The 1,035-nt window shown below is 62.8% G+C and overlaps 1 protein-coding gene across 1 annotated transcript; it reads right to left on the bottom strand.

The window, feature by feature from the left end:
- Positions 1-14: 14 nt before the first annotated feature.
- LOC108544439 (testis-specific basic protein Y 1-like) lies at positions 15-753 on the bottom strand. The gene is made up of 2 exons (XM_017895543.1): positions 567-753; positions 15-376 (listed from the first exon to the last, which is right to left on the bottom strand). Exons 1-2 carry the CDS (start codon positions 666-668, stop codon positions 98-100), a joined length of 381 nt encoding a protein of 126 aa, XP_017751032.1. The 5' UTR covers positions 669-753; the 3' UTR covers positions 15-97.
- Positions 754-1,035: the final 282 nt, after the last annotated feature.

The following is a 1,035-nucleotide window of genomic DNA, read 5'->3' as shown; positions in this document are numbered from 1 at the left end:
GAGTCACTGAGATAATTTGCAACACATTCATTTTATTATCTTCACCAGGGGCCACCCTGCTGGTGAGATCTCTGAGGTCTGGCGACTGGGCCTGAACTTAGTCGCCGCTCAGGGAGCTGGTGGCGTCGGTGGCCGCCCCCTCGCTCAGCTGGGTCTCCTGGCTCAGGGTGTCGTGCTGGCTCCCCTCGCTCACGGGCTCCTCCACCGGCAGCTGGTGCTGAGGGAGCTCCTGGCTGGGCTGGTCACTGGGGCCGGGGGCCGCTGGCCCGCTCCCCGCCTCAGGGGCCGCCGCCGCCGCCGCCATCTTGCTCGCGGCCCGTTTCTTCCCGCCTCTCCGTCCATGAGCTGCTTTTCCCTTCTTGGCCGCCCTGGTAGCCTGGAAGGACAACAGGGAGATCCCAGAAGGGCTCTGGTTGAGGGAAGAGGATGGAGGAGGCTGGGAACAGGGACGTTTCCTCAGAGGCGGGTGGGCCGGGTTGGGGGGCTGTGCCAGGGGAGGACGGGAGAGGATTCTGGTGAGGAAGGAGCAAGGGGAAGCTGAGGAGGAGCTTGGGTGGGTCCCTCACCTTCTTCTTCGGGCTGCTGGAGCCCTGCTGAGGAGAGGACTTCCTCTTTTGGGTCTCCTTGGTCTTGGCCGGGGATCCCGAGTCTCTCGGCTTCGGACTCATCTTCCACCGCTCAACGCCTCCCAACGGTCAACCGCAGGCCGCCTGGGGTCCCCGTATATACCCCTCCCGCGGTCTCGGGACAATGAGGCGACCACGTCCCTGAGCTGTGATTGGTCAACACCCCACTCCCCAGCCAATGGTAGCCCTGGGCGGGAAGGGAGGCCTTCGACGTCACAAAGCGCCATTGCGACCTGACTGAGGAAGGTGGCAGGGGAGTGACATCTGATGAGGAAGGCAGGGTGCGCTGGTTGGAGAAAGGGAGATTTGGGTTAGCGCCCCTAAGGATAGTTCCCAAACTGACATGGCACCCCTGCTAAATGCCCCATGTTCAATTTTGGCAGATCATGTGGCACGGGAGGATATTTCT

The sequence above is a fragment of the Rhinopithecus bieti genome, unplaced genomic scaffold (assembly GCF_001698545.2).
Source record: "Rhinopithecus bieti isolate Rb0 unplaced genomic scaffold, ASM169854v2 scaffold_27303, whole genome shotgun sequence".
NCBI lineage: Eukaryota > Metazoa > Chordata > Mammalia > Primates > Cercopithecidae > Rhinopithecus > Rhinopithecus bieti.
This window is presented reverse-complemented; position numbering and strand designations above follow the sequence as displayed.